Source organism: Dermacentor andersoni, chromosome 5 (genome assembly GCF_023375885.2).
Source record: "Dermacentor andersoni chromosome 5, qqDerAnde1_hic_scaffold, whole genome shotgun sequence".
NCBI lineage: Eukaryota > Metazoa > Arthropoda > Arachnida > Ixodida > Ixodidae > Dermacentor > Dermacentor andersoni.
In genome coordinates this window covers 201,417,469-201,436,015 of record NC_092818.1, presented here as the reverse complement: position 1 = coordinate 201,436,015, position 18,547 = coordinate 201,417,469, and the positions used below count along the sequence as shown (strand labels likewise).

General features: G+C 50.1%; 1 protein-coding gene across 9 annotated transcripts in view; it reads left to right on the top strand.

The window, feature by feature from the left end:
- The window catches only part of LOC126532264 (uncharacterized), a 253,753-nt gene that overhangs the window by 172,423 nt on the left and 62,783 nt on the right, over positions 1–18,547 (top strand). For 8 of the 9 annotated variants that reach the window (XM_072288492.1, XM_072288493.1, XM_072288491.1 and 5 more), the window contains 9 exons: positions 1,675–1,862; positions 6,411–6,597; positions 7,468–7,725; positions 9,880–10,047; positions 12,981–13,205; positions 15,485–15,554; positions 17,045–17,289; positions 17,433–17,603; positions 17,792–17,905. In XM_072288492.1, coding sequence (XP_072144593.1) covers positions 1,675–1,862; positions 6,411–6,597; positions 7,468–7,725; positions 9,880–10,047; positions 12,981–13,205; positions 15,485–15,554; positions 17,045–17,289; positions 17,433–17,603; positions 17,792–17,905 — 1,626 coding nt within the window. The remainder of the gene's footprint in view (positions 1–1,674; positions 1,863–6,410; positions 6,598–7,467; positions 7,726–9,879; positions 10,048–12,980; positions 13,206–15,484; positions 15,555–17,044; positions 17,290–17,432; positions 17,604–17,791; positions 17,906–18,547) is intronic. The other variant, XM_072288496.1, reaches the window with a different exon arrangement.

The following is an 18,547-nucleotide window of genomic DNA, read 5'->3' as shown; positions in this document are numbered from 1 at the left end:
TGTACGTTCCAGCGGGTTCGACACATTAGATTTCTGCTTCGCAAATTGTGTCAGGTCACTGGAGCTTTAAGCTACGTTCTCCCCATCACCATTAATGGCGTTTTTCACTGGTCGATCTGGACTGGCCGCCGAAATCCTCGAGCGAGCGCTCGGATTTCACAAATCTGAATCGGCCAGCGGAGCGCAAAAACGCTCCGCGGTGGTTCACACAGGAAGTCTGCGTACACGTCGCACGCGTCGCACGAACCGGTTCCGAAAACCATGCCCGACTTCCGTTCTGTACGTTTCCACGGCAACCAAACTCGCCGTCCCCCGTGTGTAATTTGACCATGGCAGTCGCATAGTCCGTCATTTCCATGTCGTGCCCGCAAGGATTGTGCATGGACAACGTGCATAGAAGGCTTCGTACAGCACCTGCGTCACTTCGTAATTGCTGTCGTCCGAGCTCTCATCGCTAAACGCGAGCGCTGCAGCAGCACCGAACGCAGCCATTTTGCGAAGCAACACAATGTTGTGCGTACCAACCGGGTACCGATATCGCTTGAAGACGTAAGTGACGCGAGCTATTTCCGGCCGAATCCTCCCCTCGGCGGCGGAGCAATGAGAGCGATCCGGCGCGGAGCGAGTGTGTAGGGGTCCTCTACACCAGTGGAACGCGCGAACCCGCTCCAGATCGACCAGTGAAAAACGCCATAAGTTACTTACGTATAACTGCTTATTTCCTTCTCGCAATAATTGCTGATTCTTGTTATGGGGTACAACAAATGAGCGCAAGTTAATCGAATTGCTACTAACGCACAAGCGAACCTCACCCGCCATTGCTAGTGTGCCGTAGAAAGCGCATACTGAATGCTTATTTCTTAAGTTCAATATTTCTAAATTCATTGAGATATACACAAGCAGACTTTTGCGTAACATTGAAACTCAACTATTTAGTGATTTAAATTCCTTGTATTCAGAAATACTGGCGTACTCGTAGTAGCGTTTCCTTATATCTATGGAATGTCGCGTTAGTGTCTGTACTTGTCCTTGAATATAGTGTAGTTTGTTGTAATTTCAGTTCAACTTCCATGTAGTTTATGTACAGTGTGCAGAAAGAGTCACGAGTGCTGTATGTGGAATGTATAATATGATACATAATTTTTAGACACATTGCGAGTGTACTCATAGTGGTGTATTTAGTTTGTATTTGTGATAGTGTCACAACGTAATTATTGTAATAATAGTCGTGTTACAGAATGTTAATTTTGGTAACGTTGTTGTCAAGTTCGTGTTGTCGAGGGTGCACAAGCCCTTCAAACCACTTGTGCGCGTTTTTTCTTTCTTTCTTAGCCTCTTTCACATTTACAAAATATAAACGGAAATAAATAAAGTGAGAAATGCAACAAATTTTGCTCTGATCGCTTCAGCGGTTGTCCTATAAGAGTTGTGCATATCACGTGTACTTGAATACGAAAATCGGAACCCAATGTTAAATGTTTCTCTTCGAGTGAACGTCTCCCACAAGCACACGTGTAGGTACGGCATCATTGCCTGACGGCATAAGCCGAGCAAGGGTGTCGTCATTGCAGTCGCTGTTGGAATGCGCTTCACCAAGAGCGGGCTCGTCGGTAACAAGAAAAGCGGCGATTGGCGGGAAAAACAGACTCGCCGTCTTTCCCGTTCCGTGCGCAGTGAACTGCGGCGCGGTGCTGGAGGCCCCCGAGGGCTCGATAGCATCGCCCAGCCACCCGTTCTACTACGGCCAGGACAAGAGCTGCTGGTGGAAGATCCTGCCCCCTGCCGGCAAGCACGTGTGGCTCAGCTTCGTCATCTTCGACCTCGCGCGGAGGGAAGCGCCCTCTCGCGCAGGCCAGTGCCAGGTACTCTCCTCCTCCGCCTTCACTCCTCGTTTCTCCTCTTTTTCACGCTCGCTCCTCGACCGTGGCGCCGCCTACACTGCAACGGCGCTATGGCATAACGGCGCCAACATGCGCTCCTCGCCACTTCGTAGATTATAGTGTTTTTTATTCTAGTACACTATACCGTAGATTATAGTGTACTAGAATAATGTCCTAGTGGCGCGAGCAAGACGGAGAGGCAATTGGCCGGTTGAAGCAAACGCCAGTAGCCGCCACCGGTGGCGCCGCTGCGCCTTTTTCTAGCTGCCGGTGCGCAGTCGGGCTGGCTCAGACACGCTTTGCGGCTGTTTGCTCCGTGTGTTTTCCGAGCCGTGTTACGTTCAACGTGGTCATTTTGGTGAAAAACAGTGGATGTTTTGAAAAAGAAGGCGTCTCTCTGCATGTACTGCACCACAGGAGGCACGATGCCAAAAAGAAAGACGGACTCTCATTGGTACGCTCCGGGCTGTCACAGTGGTTATCCGGGAACATTGATGCAGCAGAAGCAGTGATTCTGAAAACACTGCCAGACCACTCTCCTTGCACTATAGCATTCAGTGACAGCCGCCAAATTTTTCTATATCGCTGGTTATGTGGCGAGAAAGTGTATTTTAAAGACAGGCTGCGAAGCCTGCCTGAACTTGCTACTGATCACCAAAGAGGCAGAAGGAAATTTGAGGCTTGGAGAGTTTACCCATATGAAAGACAACGGTGGTTTGTTATATCCTGCCTCCCCTCTGTACCAGTTTCTGGTCAACTTGGAGAAAGACTTCACAACTTGTTTGAGTCTTCTTGAGTTGCACGCAGACAGTGTTTTAGATGTTGAAGCAAGGCGGCAGCATCAACTTGGCTACACTGATCACTGCGAATCTATGACAGCAGAACTCACTGCTTTCTACATAACAACCAGGCTACATTTCTTCAGAAAGATCGTGAATAAGTGTAATGAAAGAAGGCACCAGGCATCAAAATATATTAAGCTCAGTCGATGTACCTAGAACTCCGTGCTACAAGGTGTTTTTGTTGTGTTTTGACAGTAATAGTTACTTATACTGTGATTAGATGCTCGGTGTCTAGGGACGGTGCACTTTAGCGTTCCTTTATAGCTGTGGCATTATCATTGTGAATAAACAAAAAAGCACTAACCTGGCTTTCTTCAAGAGTCGCTCTGACAGTATGTGCTGAAGATGCGGCGGACGGCGCATTTCTTAGGAGCTCAAATTTCGGGGAACATTTGAAGTTTGTATCTGCCGCAATTGTACAGTCAAAAATAAATTTCGGGGTTTAATGCGCTAAGCACACTACCATCTAATTATTAGGCATGCAGTAAAGGGGTGGGAATGGGGGCACTTGAATAATTCTGACCACGTGGGGTTTTATAACTGGCAACAACACGGATATTTTTGCATTTTGCCACCATGAAAATGCAGCCAACGAGACCGTTATTTAATTCAACGCCCTCGTGCTTAGCAGCGCAACGCCGAAGTCGCTACGCACTTTCGTGTCATTCGTGATAAGCACGCGACTTAAATGGAGTAAATATAGCTGCATAGAAGCAAAGCAGGCTCAGATATACTGGCTTTCAAGCAGTAGATGAGCAAAAATAAGCTCGGTGAATTGCCAGCTGGCACAGGCGATGCCACGAGCGTAATCAAAGCGCCGGACTTCGCTAGCAGACGAAGTTGCCAATGCTACAGTATCGATGTCGACTTCAGAAACTTCCTGTACACAATACTTTGTTAAATGCAATCCTTGTCTGTCATTATGAAAGAATGATGTCCGTAAAAAACGCTTAGAAACACGGACCGCCTCAAAAGTAGCGATTATGAGAGCAGCCGGTCTGCTAGAAAAGGTCGCAGCGGCGACACCTGGTGGCGTCAACGTAAAGGGGCACGCGCGCTCCTTCCCGGTCGCGTCACTAGGACATTATTCTAGTACACTATACCGTAGATCACGGAGGAAGGAAACTAAGGAGAGGCCCTGACGTCACTCTTTGTGAAGCAAAAGTGAAGCCGGAATTGGCGTTGCTCATGGCGATGCTCCGCCTTTTGGGCCACCCTCCTCTCTTGTTTACATCTTTCGCGAAACCACGCCGCGCTGCGCTTAGTGTCGCGCGCTCGCGCAACATCTGGCAGAGCACGGTGCAGGTAACACAGCGCAACAAGACACGGTGACTAACGCAAACCCGCCCACTCAGCGCCTTTGCCACGGCCCGAAACCTACCAGAGCAACACGTGTGAGCGCTCAGAACCATAACAACGCCGCCATTGTGGCCCAAAAGGCGTGGCCATACAACAAAAAAAAAATAAAAAAGCAGCAAAAAAATGAGAACCTACTACGTCATTTCCGCCACACTTTTCTCCTAGCGCGCGGAGGGGGTAGGGCCTCTCCTTAGTTTCCTTCCTCCGTGCCGTAGATGCTTCTCGAGCAAAAATGGCGCTGATGCACGGCGCGAGGGCCCACGTGACGCTATTAGGCCAATAGCGACGCGGCCTCGGCCAGACCGCGCGAGGAGGAGACGGCATTCTTCATAGCGTGGCACTACTTTACGAAGTTTAAGGGGTTTTAGTGCGTGCAGCTGGCGTCGTCGTGTGTTACGTGTCCCGTTCTTCGATCCCGTCGCGCACCGGTCGGTATGTCCCAGCGGGCGGCGCAACGGTGTGCGAGCCAGTCGCGGACGTCGAAAAGAATGGGACGCGAAAGGGAAATTTCGGCCCCTGCGTCGCCGCTTTCGGGCGTCTTTTTGCGTTTGTGTGCCCACCACGGAGTAAGATTGACGAGAGTGCCGATTGATAAGGCGTTCCAAATGGGTCCCGGCGAGCCAGCTGCTTCGTGGCTCAAATCATAGGTGGCGTGGAAATGCATACTGAAGAAGTTTGCGCGGAGACACGAGGACAAGCTGAGAAAAGGCAACGACCAGGCGCTAATTCACAACTCAAGTTTATTTCAAGCGCATACACGAATAAATAGGAAAACCGAACAAAACGAGGCTATCATTTTGAACATCGCGTGTAATTACCCCGTGTACCTGATTGAGTTTGCCAAGAACCGAAACTCCCTATCGGAGAAGCGGACGGAAGTCTTACTGACGCAACTACCTCCGGTGATACGCATATGGAAGTCTTCCGTGAGCGCTCGCACGAGTTGATTGATCCCTGTGCATGAATAAGATTGTTTTGTCGAAGAGCGCTTTGTATTGGATCTTTTTCTTAACCTTCTTGGCACACGTGCGGCAATGTTTTGGGAGGTTATCAAGGGAATCTCCTCCAAGCTGTCTTCGATGTTCTCCTTTCATTAACGCATGCTCCGGTTTGGCGGATGTACAGTGCGCCACAGGATAATGGCAACTTGTAGACAACTCCCCTGGCACAAGGAACGATTACATGTGCGCAAGACGAAGTGGCTATCCCGTTGTTTATGATTTTGGAGTGGCCAGATCAGTAATCTAGCAAGGCTCTTTTTTGCCTTAGGAAGGTGTGCCCAACGCACATGTTTGAGGCGAAGATGCAAAGACAGTTTCTAAGTACAGCAGAAATACCTAGAGACGGAAAGCTCTAGTTCCTAGACCTGTCTTTCTAGACCTAGACCTGCCTTCACACTCTCTAAGCGCCTGTTCAGGCTTCCCAATCTACTGAAGGTGAACGCGTGCATTTTGTGAATTATTTTTGAGCGGTGCTTTGTCTGTGCACAAGCTAGCATAATACATGTGGTACCTGGTGGACATATATACAAACCCAACGCTCTGTATAGATGATGAACAAGCGGAGGCTCACATTGATAAAATGGTGGCCGTGAGAATGAAGGCTATAAATCCGAATGGTTGGACATTTCATTTGTCCCGCCGTGTGACGCCTCTTTTGATGCAAATACTCTGATTTATCTTATTTGAGCAATAACTGCATGTTCTGCTAATTGATGTAAAATACAGGAAATCAATACTTGCGTTTTTTTTTATTGTTTACTGCAAGTGTTTGCCTCATTGTATGCTAAGTTTATTTAGTGCGATCGGCAGTTGTGCGTTCTAAGATTGACGTGATGTGTAGTATATCTTGATTCAGTGGCATATCTTGTTCCCCTGCGAACAAAGTCGTGTAATTGTACGTATCCAGTAGCGCAGCTTTTTTTTTATTTCTTTCTTTTACGTCTTAGTCCTGTCTCTGTCACCGTAAAAAACAGAAATATCAGTTGTCATAGTGCATTACCTACCATTGCTCCCAATAAAAGGGCAGCACCAACCGTCTTGAAAAGCTTTTGTTGATAATTTCCTGTCTCTTGACCTGCTCATGCTAAAGTTGACCTCTTACTGTGTCTTTCCAAGAAGCGAGCAACGGACTTAATACAGCCGTGCGCTAAGCAGTCCTCAAATTCGACAGGCACGCAGTGTAAGAATGCCCGAGCACGGAATTTCGGGCGCTCGCCAGGTGATTGAAATTGATCTCGTAACATCTCTGCTGCTTCGAGACGTCAGTGCCCGCCAGTCAGTCAAGCATAGCTACCACGCTGCTGTCCCCCCTCCCCCTGGCCGAACAGGACCAACTGCTGCTGTGCCCTGGCCGCGACCCCAAGAGCAACTGCTCCGACTCGATCCTGTCGCCCAACGGTCAGACCTTCCCCAAGGAGATCATCTCCAACGGCCCCATGGAGATTCACCTCAAGACGTGCTTCCGCTACTCGCTCAGCAGGTTCAGCGGATTCTACGCCACCTACAAGTTCACCGGTATGCATTCCGCGATCGGTTTCGCCTACCGCGTTCACACATCCTCATCGCGACATGAGTGACGCCAGCGTGATAGGTATAAATACCGCATTTTCGCTTCAATTTTATCCTTGATCGTGTACAGTCGACGATGTGAAGTATTCGAAAAGCATTCGAAAATTCGTATTTTCAAAAAGGGACAATTGGAATCGAGAACCTAATCGAATAGGACGATGCTCGATTCGTTAATTGAATGTTATCAATATTGGCATACCCCTAATATATACATTTACCATATAGTTAAACTAAAGGGTGAGAGCGCAGAAATAACTTGAGGACTGCTGGCTGGTCATTCCGAAGGAAATATAAGTTTTCCGTCTCGCATATAGTAACATTCACCCGTAAAATACCTGCCGTATAGTTCGCGTGCTGGTGCGTTTGTGTACATTAAGTCATGACACTGTGAAGCCGTAGAGAGATGCATGCTTTCACGACACGCTGAAGATCGCCTGCAGCAAGCTACTCCAGGTTCTGGTACAGATTATTGATATTTATAATACATATACACGCAGTGATCACATAGACACACAGGCAGCAATACAACTCCACCAGTCACCTGCACCGGGGATGCCAATTCGTGACGGGGCGCTTATGGCCGCTCTCCGCGCTTAGCTGCGCCCACAGCGGAGCCAAACGCCGCCCGCCTACAGGTGCGTCCGCCGGCGCGTCCCACAGCATCGGTCTTCTGCAGTCTTCCCATTTGCGCACGCATGTCCCAGCTAAAGCTATGGCGATTTAAAAAAAAGCCAGACGAAGAATAATGACGACCTGCTCGGTCGCCAGAGGCCTTCCCACCCGCTCGGCCATGACGCTCGGCGCGCGCGCACGCAGACTGTCCGGGCTGCGGCATGGGCGACTACCACTGCGCGGCGGTGCACGTGTGCGACGCGCACTGCGGCCACGTCTTCTCGATCGACTACCCCAAGCCGTACGTGAACAACCACCGTTGCGCGTGGCTCATCGTGGCCCCGCCGTCGCACTACATCAACGTCACGTTCGAGGACTTCGACCTGCCGAGCGCCGAGCACTGCGCGTCCGACTACCTGGAGTTCTACGACGGTCGGGACCAGGAGCAGGAGAACCTCATCGGCGAGTATGCCGCCTCTTCTGCATGCACGGGCAAAGACAAAGGCGACACGAAGCTTCTCCACCTCGGGAATGTCGCGTCTTAAATACGAGACGGAGGTTAACTAGACTAACCGTCCGGTTGGCGGGGGACGGAGTGCTGTTCGCCGCGCCGGTTAGCCCAGGCCGAGGGTGCAGCGCAGTGTTTCGCCATCGTAGCTGCAGCGAAACGTGAATATATTAAAACGATCGTTCACTACGCAGTCATCGTTAATTGCGTAAAATACCTTTCCTCGTTTGCTTTCCCCGACTTGCTACGGAATAGGGGTTCCGCGGCGGTCGTGGGAAGCTGTGTTGCTCTCCTCGAAAAGCTCCACTGCACCCGCGAGCCAAGCGTGCGAGCGGGACGGTCGCGTTGTCTTGGCGGCAAAGGATGAGGGGGAGCCAAGTTCACTCTTTGTTGGAGGCGTGTCGACATAGTGCAAATAATCACTTCCCTCGAACAAGGATGCGTGCGGGCGTTAATTAATTAAATTAAATTATGGGGTTGTACGTGCCGAAACCATGGTCTCACTGTGAGGCACCACCTGGGCTTCTTTAATGCGCGCGTGAGCACACGGGCGTTTTGGCATTTCGCCCCCATCGAAATGCGCCCGCCGTAGCCGAGGTTTGATCCTTCAACGTCGTGCTCAACAGCCCAACGCCGTAGTCATAAGCAACCACGGCGGGTAACAGGAAATTTGGCAAATTCCGAACGCATATATATATATAAACCAGAAGAAAGCGGGTTAACCGAGGGGCCTGATTTTTTTTAGTCATATCTTAAGAAGCCAACAAACACTCACACCAAGGACAACATAGGGGAAATTACTTGTGCTTAATAAGTGAAATAAAGAAACGATAAATTAATGGAAATGACAGTGGATGAAAAAACAACTTGCCGCAGGTGGGGAATGATCCCACAAACTTCGCATTTCGCGTGAGATGATCTACCAATTAGCTACCGCGGCGCCATTTCCCCGTCCACTTTCTTGGGCATTTATGTTCCTTTGTAGAACGCTGGGAGTGTTAGCCGTGACGCCTGTGGCACAAAGGACGTTCCACGTCCGCCGCCAAGGTCCGTGAGTGGTGGCGCTGGCTAACACTCCCAGGGTTCTACGAAGGAACATAAATACCCAAGAAAGTGGACGGGGAAATTGCGCGGCGGTAGCTCAATTGGTAGAGCATCGCACGCGAAATGCGAAGGTTGTGGGATCGTTCCCCACCTGCGGCAAGTTGTTTTTTCATCCACTGTCATTTCCACTAACTTATCGTTTCTTTATTTCATTTATGAATCACAAGTAATTTCCCCTATGTTTTCCTTGGTGTCAATGTTTGCTGCCTTCTCGTGATATGATTATATATATATATATATATATATATATATATATGTGTGTGTGTGTGTGTGTTTCCCGAAAGGTTAATTTTATTAAAAGACGCTTCAGTTAAGCCAGGTAGAGCAGTGGAAATTTGGCTTTCCTTTTCCTTCTTTCTTTTCAACACTGACGCCCGTGATCGCCATTACATGCAAACGACGACTAATGACAGGCCCCCGAACTGCTGTCCCATTCACTTTTACGTCCTCACTGAGGTGTAGTTATGTGCAGCAACACGTACAAGTACCACTCTTTGAAGATTTACACACCAAAATAGCTTACCTTGAAACTGATTTTTCAAAGTTCTCCCAGCAGTGTTACAAAAATTTCGATGCAAATTATCTGCGAGGACAAAAACAGAAAGAAAGGTTGGGCATTGCATAGTAAGACAAACAGTAAACAAACTTCAACAAAATATTGAAAACATTCAGGCTTTGCTAGTTTTCCACATTGCTTAATTTAAACAGAAAAAAGGATTTTACATTCAGCTTGTAACTCTATAGGAAAGTCTTAATATTCAGTTACCAACTTCATGACAGAGTCGCTGGCCCATATTTCAATCGTCCGGTAATTAGACAGCTAAATGCACACCTTCACTGCGCCAATCACAGCCGCTTCAATGGCTCGCTGGCGTTCTGCTGCCGTCGCGGCCGACCCAGATGGATCGCAAGGGTGCTCGCACGAACCGACTGCTTGAATGCACAACGCTGTGCGCTTCAGTTGCGCCTTCGCACCGACGTCCATAACGGGCCGTGCGTCGCAGGCCGCTACTGCAACAACTCGATGCCCCCTCGCAACGTGGTCTCCAGCTGGAACACGTTGTCCATCGTCTTCTCCACGGACGGCAAAGGCACGGGGCGCGGGTTCGCCCTGTCCTACCAGTCACTCAGTTTCCAGCTGCCGGCGGACCTCAACCAGCTTTACTTCGACAGTAAGTGCTGTGTATGTGTGCACGGAAACACGTTGGCTGGGATAGCCCAAAAAGTGTTAGCATATATTATCGTCACTTTGCGTTAAATTGCTGCTGATTCACAATATATCACCGTAAATGTCCTTTACTTTCTCCAGTATACAAAGTTTTCGGTAATCCTTAAAAGAACTTGCTGGGGCCTCGTTTGTGTGCATATTTATCGCCTATATACGAACATACTCGGAGCGGAAAAAGAAAGATAGCACAAGGAACACTGTTCATATACTATGGCAGCTTTTCCAGCTAAAAAGAAAAACAACTCACCATTTACTTTTTCCTGCACTTTATTGGTGGGCTGTGCCGAGCATTCCGTGCAGTTTTGTGCCGTCTCTGAACTAACGTACTGCGACCCCTCGCAGCCTTACTCGTTGCGCAGACTACGCGCGGCCTCTTTTAGAAGCGAAGCTTTTCTTTGCGAACTTCTATGCGTTTTCGTGGCCGTGTGTGCTGCCGGGTGCCTGTTCTCTAGCCGAGTGGGCCAACCAATCACAGCGGAGGACGCGCGCGCCCGACAGAAGCGTCTCCCCGCAGAATGGCTGTACCCGGTTTGGAGGCAAACCGGATGTGACGTGAGCCAGTGGCATACTCCCTGCCCCCAGATAGGTACTTGTACGCCTAGGGAAAGACGATCTGGTGCACCGAATACTTCTCCATTGTAGGCAGGGAAGTGCCACATACGTCGCATTTCATCAATTTCTTGACATCCACGGCCATTTTGTGAACGTTCCTGATGTGTTGCAGCATGTTCTTCCTCTGTATGAATAGTTTGCTGCAAAATTCGCAGCGACGATCGTCATCGCCGATGGCAGCCCGATCACAGACGCGCGCTATTCCGAAGCGGAGTAGGCGGCGTTTGGAAGCACGTGGTTTCTGTGTCATTGCACGCACTAGGGTTGTTGTATAATCTGGCAGCAATACAGGGAAGAAACCTCCCCAATCACGTGACACACTAGGTATTCAGTGGCCCCATAGAGACAGTTGGAAACCAACTTAGGGAACCAACATCCGGGAACGCAGGGTCACGTGGATGCTGCCTTCTATTGTTCACCGGCCTCAGCCGGCCTGCGGGGAGACGCATGTCGCCCGACGCCACCACTGCTGGAGTTCCTTGCACCACCACCGGATGGCGCTCGCCTCCACGCATCCGCATGACATTACAGGAGCGTACGACAGCGTAGGCCGCAACATTTTGTGGGATATTCTGGAAGGGGAAGGCTTAGGTGACGATTGTCTACAGCTTTTGAGAGAGATTTGCTTAGAAAATACCGTTTGCGTTGAATGGGAAGGGATGAGGAGCAAGGAGAAAGTTGATATCAACAAGGGACTGAGGCAGAGGTGCCTTTTGTCCCCACTGCTGTTTATGATGTACGTGATGAGGATGGTGAGGGCGCTAGAAGGAAGCAATATCGGCTTTAATTTTCCATACAAACAGGCGGGTACAGTAATAGAGCAGCAGCTTCCAGGTTTATATTATGCGGTCGACATTGTGTTGCTAGCTATCAAGCAAACTGATTTTCAACGTCTGGCTAATATCTGTGGACAGGAAGGCAACAATTTAGGTGTGAAATTGTGTGTTAGAAAATCAGGCGTTATGGCATTCAATGAAAACAATGAACAGACGGTGGCCATACAGGGCCAGGAAATACCTCGGCTAAGAGAATATAAATACCTTGGTATATGGATAAACGAAGGCAATAGATATGTGGAAACACAGGAAAAAATAATAACAGTGAAGGGGAAGGAAAATGCAGCCATAATGAAGCACAGCGCGCTATGGGGATACAATAGGTACGGGGTCCTCCGAGGTATGTGGAAAGATGTAATGGTTCCAGGACTTGCATTTCGAAAAGCGGTTGTTTGCTTTGAATCAGGGGTACAATCAGGACTCGATGGGAACCAAAGGTCTGTGGGACGCCTCGCATTGGGCGCTCACGGGAAGGCTACAAATGAAGCTGCGTAAGGTGATATGGGCAGGACTAGTTTTGAAGTCAGGGAAGCTCACAGTAATATTGATTATGAAGAACGACAGAAGAATATGGAAGAAAGTAAATGGGCTGGGAGAATACAGGAAAAACATTGAATCACAGCGAAGAAAAAGAACTTGGAAACTTACCAGCAAGTATGCGGCCTGTATGGTGAGCAACACAGCAACAAAGAACGTCAATCGAAAAGTCAGAGAGGCTGAACTAATCTCATGGGTGGCGGCAATGGAAAAGAAACCTGCCATGAGTAACTACTTAAGAGGAAAAAACGAAATCAGGAAAACAATTTATGATAACTGTAAGGGAAGCTCATTAATTTTCGAAGCGAGATCGGGATGCCTTAGAACACGCACCTATAAAGCGAGATATAAGAAGGAAGAATAAGCATGTGCTTGCTGCGGTAACGCTAGGGAAACTATGGAGCATGTTTTATTATAATGTGAAGACGTCTACCCAGCGGTCGATTTAAGCACCACTGGCCTCCTTGTAGCCCTTGGATTCAGCGAGAGCAGGGGAAAAGTAAACATGTCCGCAATAAGGATTAGTAAGAGGCGATTGGAGGATTGCTGGAAGAAAAGTAGGGAAACGACGAAAAATGGAGACGCACAAAAGCACAGTTCGCAATAGGGGATCAGAGAATTTGGTTGCGGCAGTCCATAGTGTTTTTCTTTTTTTATTGTTTAACCTAGGCAGGAGGCTGAAAGGGGACGCTCGTAGCCCATCCGCGCCGGCGATGCTGCGCCGAAGCGCCCCACGACCGGCACCGCGTCTCGCGACCGTCGTTTCCCGCGCCGTGTCGGTGGTTGCCGCGCTTCTGAACAACGAGATCGAGCGTCGACTGTTTAGGCTCTCGCTGTGTGTGGCTTCCGTTGGAGCTGCTGCACTCCTAACGAGACGACCATTGCTGCGCAGACCCGCAGGAGTGCCCGCAGCAGTGGAAGTTCTACAACGACCACTGCTACAACATGTACGAGGAGCCGGACCCGCTTCAGTGGTACGAGGCCGAGGCCAAGTGCGCCGCCTGGGGCAAGGGCCGCTCGGGGCACCTGGTCAGCATCCTGGACGAACGCGAGATGGCCATCATACACTACTTCCTCACCGACATTTGGAAGGCGCACAGGAAGTCGCTCTACATCGGTACGCCGGCCTTCTCGCCGCCCAGGAGGGGCGGCAGAGTCCCGTGTGGTGCGCTCACCCACCGGCCAGTTCGCGCTTGTTCAGCTGCGTGCGATTGTGAGCGCGCATTCACTCCACGAAGTGGTTCCTTTAACTGAATGACGGATTTCGAGCAGAAGGCGTTCTACTGGTATCTTTCGTCTGCAACAAAACAAACAACAGGTCTTCGCAGCAAACCGAGCGGCTTGCGTCCCTCGCGCAATGCGGACCCATCGTGTAGGACGGAAACAATTAAAAAGGAGCTTAGCCCTGAGCATCTGTGAGCTGAGGCCTGGCATGCGAGTGCAGGCGTGTTCCCCGAACGCCTTTCGAACACAGTATAACACTCTGGCCGAGCACCGCAGGTGTAAAGGTTTCGCATGTCCTCCGAGATAACGGTGCGCTGCTGTCTTGCCTATCTGTGCCACAAAGTTTCATACAAAAATTGCGAGAGATAAAAGTGACGTCTGAGCGGGAGCTGCAAGCGCAGTACTTCCACCAGCATGGGAATGATAGGCACTACGCGGATTTCTATGAGCTCCAAACAACAGTGTTAATTTTGTCCCATAAGTAGCGTCCAAAACATGGCCACCGGAACGTGTTTCCAGCTCCCGCAACCGCTTGCCGCGCACGCAGCTACAAAAAGGCTGCCAGAGTTGTGTCTGTTATTCAGTAGGAGCCGTCACTGGGGCGCCGATTTGAACACCATCTATTCAACAAAATATGACGTTCGAAATCCGAAAACTGGCTAAGTTTATGCATCTCCGAACAGTCTTATCGACTGCCATGTGTTTAGAAAAACTATGCTTCTTTCAAATGTAATCCAATAAGGTAGATAACGCCACAAGAAAGTCTCAAGCCACAAACGCGGAGGTCAGTCAAATCCGTGTACCAACCATCATTCCCGTGGCGGCTGAACAATCGCAGCCCCGGAGCTCTTCACATTAATTTCCACATCGTACAGGTCAATGCTAATTTCAGCTGAAAACTCTGTGATCTACGCGACGCGTGACGTCACGCCATCTTGGAGTACTGCGGTCGTCAGTACTTGCCGTCAGAGAAGGGAAACATCTTGTTCACAAACCGAAACGCGTCGTAAAAGCAGAGTTGGTTCTGGAGCATAAAGTTTGCGGCATCAAAGTTGTGGATAGCATGAACGAAACAGAAAGCCGCAGTTGACGTTTGCACACTGGGCACAGTGATATGCGCAAGCGGGCGTCGGAAATGTCTGGAAAACCATCGCCACAGGTGAAGTTTCGTGACGTCATGAGTAAACGTCGCTTATCACGGAATCACATTTACCATAGAGCCTTTGTACTTGTACGGACTTGGGTACTATGCAGTTGCAGCGGGTCCGCTTTCTAATGCCGTGTTCTGTGCATTGAGAGGTTGCGGAAGTCGGAGGTCCGCGACCGCCGTCTTCGAAGCGCTGCTGCCTTCGGCGGCCAGCAGTCGGTCTGTCGTCCCAATCGAAGCAGCTTGCACGTGCTCCAGCCATTGCGGCTGCTCCTCAGCTACTATACCAGCGGGAATTGGAATACTGAGCCATCTTGAGTAACAATTAAAAACGAGTTTCTTTTAGATGAAGAACCTTTTTATTTTACCGAGCATCCTGGTTCTAGGAGAGGCCTATTGACTGCAGCTTCTTGGAATTGTTCACGACTACGGTACAGCCAATCAATTCTAGAAAACAAATCAATAATATTGTAATGCCTCTGTAAGAATCGTTTGATAAAGTAGAACATGCAAAACTGATTGGAAATAAAGTATAGAGAAGCTTGGTCTATGACTATTATTTCACCGTAAAAAACACTTGGTTGGAATATCTAGAGAACGGTCACGTACGTTGCATGCGACGTCTACGGACGCGTAACTCGGGAGTCCGTCTCGGGACCTTTCTTGCAAACACGAACCGCGCTCCGATCGCGGTTTCGTCGCGCACCGTGCTATGCTTTGTGGCTCTTCGAGGGCTGTCTGAATGTGAAATTACTTTCTTGCCATTTTCGTTTCGAGGGTCACCAATGCGTCCGAGACAGCGGGGCACTCCCAATTAATCCCGGCCACCTGGGCTTCTTTGGGGCGCACCTATAGATGTGCGCGAGCTCTGCTTCGCCTTCATCTATAGCTGCGCGGCCTCTGCGCGCCGCAGCGTCCTCGTCTCTCTCGTACGGAACGCGCGGTTCCGTCGGCAAACTGGCCGAGTGCCACGTGTCAGCGGACTCTGCGGCGAGCCTCTCATCGCGTCGTTTCCTTTTCCGCAGGTCTGACCGATGCCGCGGGCGAAGGTTTCTACCGCTGGAGCGACGGTAACCCCATGAGTTATTCAGACTGGTATGTGAGGTACGGCCGTATTGCGTGTGCTTTCAAAGCGGAGGCTGCCTCTCTGACCGCGACGCTTGCCCGATGCTGCCCACACGGGAAAGCATTTTTTTTATTCGCACGAGGCGACATTGGTTTGTGAACTTGTGCTGAACGCGTTAGGTTGTGGAGCGTAAGGAAACCAATGAGGCGAAATAGTTTTACGAGTAGAGCTTTCTATTTACGCTCAGGTGTGCATGACCATATAAAGAGACAGTCCAAGTTAGTTCCCTCATTTTATCTATACGCACATAAAAAACAGAAAAAGACGGTGTTCTCAACCCAGCATGCCGTTTTCTACAAAGCTTTCCGTAAGACAAGCTCCAGTAGGCCTAAACAGAAATCGTTTGCTGCTGCTCATAAAGCTGCCTTGCGACTAATTAGATACAGTAGGCTCAACTTAAGTGGAACTCGAAGGAACAAAAAATAAACTCCATTTATCACAAGTTTCGTGTATGCAAAGACTCAGAAATCACACACAAAAAAAATAACGTTTTGTTTCCAAAGCGCCGAGGGTTTTAATTTCACTGCGGTGAAAAAAGATACGTTATTGTACTCTGGAATATCACAGCTTCTTTCACACAAGGTATTTCACACAAGGTATTTCACGCGCTCTTGTTTTTGGCTGTCGCCATCAGGATACACAAAGGAACGTGAAAGTTAGGCAACGCGAATGCCTCAGGGCAGCTGCTAAAGTCATGACAGCACAACTGGCTGATGGATTGGATTTTCTTGAATATTTGGCATCACCGTTTGACATGCTTGTCGACCTGCTGATGTTTTATATGAAGTGTGTATGATGGCCGATGACGTAGGCACACTTTCGGTTCAAGTTTCCTTTAACCGGAGTTTATAAGAGGAAGCGTTCCGTTTAAACGGAGTTTGCTAACACTGCTTTTATGGGCGGCCAACCGAAAGCTGGCACCCTCGTCCCGTTTATCTGGCGTTTCCGCTTAAGGGGATTTTCGTTTATCCGGAGTCTACTGCATTTCACTCGGCTTTGTATGCAACGGGGCTGGTTTCTTGTCGTTGTAAATTTATAGTACGCACCTTTCTGGAGAACCAATCGTAAAGTCACTGAACGTCACTGCTTAGACACCTCGTACTTTCTCGTCAACTTTTCGAGCCGACATAATTATCTACGCTGTCGCCCGACACGTCTAAATATGAATATTTGGAGCAAGTGAATCGCTAGCGCACGTCGCCAAGTCCGGAAAAACAGCAATTCCGTGTTCAACATTGCATATTTATGACGGTGTGAGTGCTCGAGTTCCTAAAGTATCATCGCCACTGCTGGTTACGTGCGGCCGCGAAAAGCCGAGGCCCATAACCCAATGACACATCGCGCAGGAACGACGCGGAGCCGCTGTTTTGGGGACTGACCGCTGGGCTCGCCGTGTGTGCCCGTTTTTCGGTATAGCGACGACCGCTGCGCCTCCACCGAATCCGCCCGTGTCTCGCAGGGCGTACGCGGGCCACGGCCTGTCGTCCCAGCCGGACTGGGTGGCGTACGAGGACTGCACCATGCTGCGCGTGGACAGTGGCCACTCGACCGCCCACTGGCACGACATCCCTTGCTCGCTGGGCAAGCATTCTCTGGGCACACTGAACCGCGCCGCCGAAGCGCTGGCCGGGTGGCGCCAAATGGAGGAGCTGCCCATCACCACCATCAGCGCCTACATCTGCAAGATGAGCAGCCACAAGGCCGGTGAGCGCCCTCCCCGCCGTCGTCTTCCACGCTCGCCTTTCTCATCCAAAGTCTGGCTCTCGAGCAGACGACGCTCTGGCGGGTGCACGATCGCCCACTTTGCTGTCGCATACGCGATTGTGACGCAGGCGCGTTTTGCGCAGACAACGCCCCTGGTCCCCCGCCGTTGTACCGGCACATGAAGGCACACGTGGGCGAGGTGCGGGTGGCGCCAGAGAAGTACTTCGTGTGCCGCAACAAGGAGGTCATCTCGGTGGTCAACGTCTGCGACGGAGTGCACGACTGCCGCGACAGGTCGGACGAGAGCGGCTGCGGTACGCAACTTTGCTCTGGCCGCCACCAGGGTGCATGCACTCGCTAGACTCGGTGACTGCCAAGTGTGCGCCGAGCCAGTTGACATGCGCTGCCCAACTTCGGATTCGCTTAAATTAATGCGCAAAGACTCATTCGCTCTCTCTGCAGGCCGCGAGCTCTTTTGCTGAACCTCTCGTTCCTCCAACAGGGGTGACCTGTCCTGACGGCAGTTTTCGGTGCGCGAGCGGAAAATGCGTCTCCATCGGCGCGTTCTGCGACTTCAAGGACGACTGCGGCGACTCTTCGGATGAAAGTCAATGCGGTGAGACCACAGCTGCCTCTGCTGCGAATCTGCGAAACCCGCACGTGCACATTCATCTCGACCTACTTTGTGCATTTTCAGTGGAACTAGGGTTCACTAATGCGCGACCTCTGTGCAATTAGCTTTAAAGGACGCGACTCGACGGGGTATTCCATATTTTCGAGCGACATCTGAGCGAGCGGGGATTAGACAATTCATTGGTCTTGAGTCGAATATGCGCTCGTTAAGGGCTGAAATAAATAAATATCCGTGACGTCGTTCGTGATAATGCTTTTGTATGCTACTTATTTATACCAGCAGCGTTACGACCTCAGCTGCGGCGTGCAATGCGACGCTATTCGAGTCATTTTGACAAGCAAGATTGTGCGCTTTTCTCAAAATACAGAATACGCGTGAACATAGACCGATGTTGTGTACTATGTAACATTTTCAACACCCGCCGCAACCGTTCGATGACTGTGGCGCATCAGCTGCTGCACAAAGAAGTCGCGGGGTCGATTCCAGGCCGCGTGCAAGGAGCATTCTGGGAGAAAGAGTGCGCAAGAAATGATCATGTATTAAATTCTGAGTGCACGTCAGAGAGCTCCGGGTGGTCAAAACGAATCCGGAGCTCTGCCCCGCGGTTTCCTTCGCAACCCCCTT